General features: G+C 50.1%; 1 protein-coding gene across 1 annotated transcript; it reads right to left on the reverse strand.

The window, feature by feature from the left end:
• Window positions 1-346: 346 nt before the first annotated feature.
• LOC119271144 (BTB/POZ domain-containing protein At3g19850-like) lies at window positions 347-2,489 on the reverse strand. Its single transcript, XM_037553076.1, has 2 exons — window positions 1,332-2,489; window positions 347-721 (listed from the first exon to the last, which is right to left on the reverse strand). Exons 1-2 carry the CDS (start codon window positions 2,487-2,489, stop codon window positions 347-349), a joined length of 1,533 nt encoding a protein of 510 aa, XP_037408973.1.
• Window positions 2,490-4,258: the final 1,769 nt, after the last annotated feature.

The following is a 4,258-nucleotide window of genomic DNA, read 5'->3' on the forward strand; positions in this document are numbered from 1 at the left end:
AAAAAATTTGTGGCATGCTTTAAGAAATGCTTGTTGTGCATGCAAAATTTCATCACGAAATGACATTGGTGGAAGGCATGGTAAAAAAAAAATCGATACTCTGTAAATGTTACTTTCAAACGCATTTTGGAGCTCTGATTTTGTTTTTTTTTTGCCACGACTTCCATGAATGCGATTTCATGATGAAATTTTACATGCACAACAAACACTTCTTAAAGTATGCCATAAAAAAATTTCAGAATTTTTTGAAATGTTTTTATATTTTATTTAGTGTACTGTTCACATCAGGAGCATATGAGCTCAGGTGTAGAAAGGTACTTTCGGAGCATTACTCCATATCTAGCAGCTAGCACATCCAAGGCAAGCCCCTCCCGCCCAAGGACTTGCTGCCCTTGGCCGCCATCCCAGACGACGCCCTTGTCTTCCCTCTCGTCCCCTTGCATGTCATCTGCAGCTCTGTCAGCCGGCCCTGCATTCGCCGCAGGCTCAGCCTCAGCGCCTCCTTCTTCTCGCCGTCTGCCACAACCCATCTCGAAATCGACGACGACGAGAGGAGCCGGAGCGCATTGGGCTGCAGTTGTAAGGACAGTGCCTGTACGGAGACCCCTGTTGGAATCCGTCGGTTCCTGGTCAGGTCCTTGCATGCCTCCAGCGTCAGCTTTTTGTAGTTGAGGCACCGACACAGTGTTGCGCACTCCTCGACAGTCAGCTCGGCGTGAGACTGCATACATTTACAAAGATACAAACATTATACCATCTCTTCATCGCAAAATATAACTATGTCAATAGGCTTTTATGACTCTGGCATCTATTTATATATTTTTATAATCTGAGTAAACCGAATGATTTACAAAATCACCAATATTTCTAGTTCGCCACCTATTTGATAACAGAGGCGCACAATGCATGGTGCAAAAAGGGCCTGAGGGCGTCGCAAAATTTGCTTCCATAGCTTTGAAATGATCTCATTACAGAAGTATGGTGCAAAAGAGACTGTTATGATTGGTCTAACCATAATAATTTTAGAGTCTGCTAAATCAAGGTCGCATAGATCTTTTTTATGTCTATAAGTACATGGTCATGAGTTTACCCTTTATTTGTAAGGAAGAATAATACATGTATTAATAAAAATAGTTACATGCATCATACGATGCAATGGCTAGATGTTTTCTATCATAATGTTTTCTATTAATTAGCATCAAGTAGGCAGCTTAGATGTGACATCCTTAAAAAACATCTAGATGTGAATTAGACAAACTAATTTTTGAATTCTGAACCAAATTTCTTCAAAATTCAGTTGAACATTTGAAATTTTGAAGAGAAGTACTGACCTCGAGGTAGATGTCCACTGCCCTGTACACGCCGTCGTAGCAGTCCCTGGCGGAGTCCGGCAGGCTCTCTGCGACGGCGAGGAACCTGGACACCCTCAGCCCGTGGTCCGGCGAGATCTCCGCCAGGTACTTGTCCATCAGCCTCCCCACCTTCCTCATCTTCTCCGACGAGCAGCCGGCCTCCTCCTCGCCCACGGAGCTCACGAAAACCCTGACGAGCCTCGTGACCAGGCCGACGTCGTACACGCCGCTGCCATCGCCGGAGACGAGGAGGTCGTCGAGCGTGGCCTGGTCCAGCATCTGCCCCACCAGCGCCTCCATCTTTCGCCTGCATTCCTTGCTCAGGCCCACGGCTGATACGATCCGCAGAACCCAGAAGAGACCTCTGCAGGAGAACGCCGCCCCGCTGCCGGAGTGCCCCACCCCGTGCACGGCCGTGTCGGCGAGTCCGACCAGGCTTCCCGAGTCGTCGACCTTGCGGAGCGCCGCGGCGCGGGGGAGGTAGTGCAGCAGGAACCGCGTCAGTGTGAGGTTCTTGTTGTCCACGCCGTAGCAGCCCAGCAGTTGCATGGCCTGCTCGACGGTCGGCGGGGATAGAGACGCCACGTCATCGAACCACCACTCCCTGCCGCCGCCCCCCAAGCATGACCGCTTCACCGACTCCGGCGTCTTGGCGGATGATGGCCGCCCGCTGGAGCCGCCGGCCGTGTCTGGCGACGATGACGAGGAGCTGTTCGACGTCTCTGCGCCTTCGGCGATCCTCGAGAACAGAGCTGAGAGGAGCTTCGCTCGGAGGCCGGAGACGTCCGCTCCTAACGCCTCGCAGCTCTTGACGGCGGCGAGCACGTCGGCCCAGCTCCAGTAGCAGAGCCCGACGTCCACGAAGGCCTCCGCCTGGGCGAGGAGGTTGCCGGCGCGCACCTCCTCGGTCATCTCCAAGAACGCGGCGGCGCAGTGCACGAGCGGGAGGTCGGAGGGGCGGAGCGGCGGGAGGCGGCCATTGCTGTAGCAGAACTGTGCCACGAGGTCGAACCCCTCACCGCCTCCAGGGAAGCCCGCGAGGTCGACGCACATTGACGCCGCCTCTGCTCCTCCTCCGCTCTTGGCCTTCGTCTCCCGCGTCGCCATTGCCCTCAGCCTCCCCGAGAAGGCGCACATGACGCTCTGCGTAATCAATCAATCATAGAATGTTAGAGTCATCGGTCCCTTGATCGATGCATGCATGCATGTTACGTATGGCGGGTACCTGGTGGAGAAGAAGTGTGTGACGGCCATCGACGTGCACCTTGAGGTCCCAGACCTTGTCCATGGCTTTCAACACGAGAGAAGATCAGAAGAACAAAACTTGAAGGAATGGCAGCCTGTGAGAAGATTTGCTCAGCCGTGGCTGGGAGTACGTAGTAGGACGTACGCACAGTCACAAGGGCACAGTGTGGTCAAGTGGTACGTGGGTGTCCATGTGTCCAGTGGAAGGAAAATGTCAAGGTTCATATAGGAAGAAAACAAAAACAAGTTTTGGTCAGGGTACAAATCAATGAACTTTTTATGGTGTGCTGGTGTTGTTGGCCTCTGGTTGAGAGCAGCAAGCAATTCATGGAGGAGATGGGCAAAAAAAATTCATGCAGGAGATAGGGCAAAAAGGACACCCGGCCCTGCCTTCTGAATGCACTAGAGCAAGCAAACAATATGCAATCCCTACGAATATCCATTTCTGAGATCAGGCTCATCTGCACCTGGTTAAAAAAAATTCACAAAATATCAAAAAATTAATATAAAAAATAGTTTTTTGCATGGCAGATAATTTGATGCGTGAGATGCGCTCAAAATTTTGGATCATTTGGATATATGTACAGCTCTCAATCTATTTAGTCAGTGTTTTCAACAAAAACAAATCTAGGGCTCCAGGAGACATTGTCTCCCCCACCCTCCTAATTAAGAAGAGCAAAGCTACACTTATGAATTGGGGCTAACTGGCTGGTAATTATTACATACTGATGTTGCATCATTTCGTTGATTATCATCACTAGACCCCACACATAAATTTGGGGGGAGGGGGTGCTAGTAGGTGGTTAGTTGAGGATTACGTCCATAAATTTGATCTTGTAGGTTTTGCACATAGGTCTGGTACTCTCCTGTATTACACAACCTTACAAGATCAAACTTATGGATGTGATCTAGCTGACCTCATTTCATGTATCCTCGCAAAAAAACCTCATTTCATGTATAAATTATTTGTAATCTAAAGTGTCATGCATCATGCCAAAAAGATGAGAGAATTGGAGCATGCATGCACCATTGCAAATACCTGTTTTGGTGACCATCCGCCCCTCCCCTCCTCGCTGCCAGAGAGCTCCTCTGGGTAAAGCCTGTTCATCAATGGCATCCGCGAGTCTATCCTTCCTCACATGGCATGGGTTTTCTCGGTTGTGTCGAAGGGCCTTAGGCCGATCTTTATTAGATAGAAAAGAGGGTACAACCGGATGCTATCAGGCTAGGCGATCTAGCGCCAATGGCTCACTCCAGCTAACAGAGCAGGCGCTCTGAACCAAGGTGGAGCAGAGTCAAAGAGAAGAAGAAGACGATGAAACAAAGTACAAGTAGCCGCCTCAATCGAAGATGTCAGCCACACATCCAGCTGCCCTCCACAAGCAATATCATCACGGATCAGATCGAGGACGCTGTTGGCTGTGCTGGCCGTGTGCTGGAAAATTCTTGCATTCCGCTCCTTCCAGATCCTCCAATGTACCAGGATAGCAATGGTGTCGAAATCACGCCTGTTCGCCTTGGGGATGCTCTTCCTTGCAGACAACCACCAGTCCTCTGTGGTGTTGCAAGAGTCATCAGGAATGGAGAAGTGTGCCCCCGTCCATTGCCTGAAAATGCTCCAAAGGTGCTGCGTATATCTGCAGTGCACGAAGAGATGTGTG

This window comes from Triticum dicoccoides, chromosome 3A (assembly GCF_002162155.2).
Source record: "Triticum dicoccoides isolate Atlit2015 ecotype Zavitan chromosome 3A, WEW_v2.0, whole genome shotgun sequence".
NCBI classification, from domain to species: Eukaryota; Viridiplantae; Streptophyta; class Magnoliopsida; order Poales; family Poaceae; genus Triticum; species Triticum dicoccoides.

Bases quoted from the DNA above. Each gene is read 5' to 3' on its own strand.
- LOC119271144 (XM_037553076.1), bottom strand. From the start codon at position 2,489: ATGTGCGCCTTCTCGGGGAGGCTGAGGGCAATGGCGACGCGGGAGACG. The intron at 722-1,331 runs GTCAGTACTTCT...AAATGTATGCAG, and splicing joins CAGTGGACATCTACCTCGAG to TCTCACGCCGAGCTGACTGT.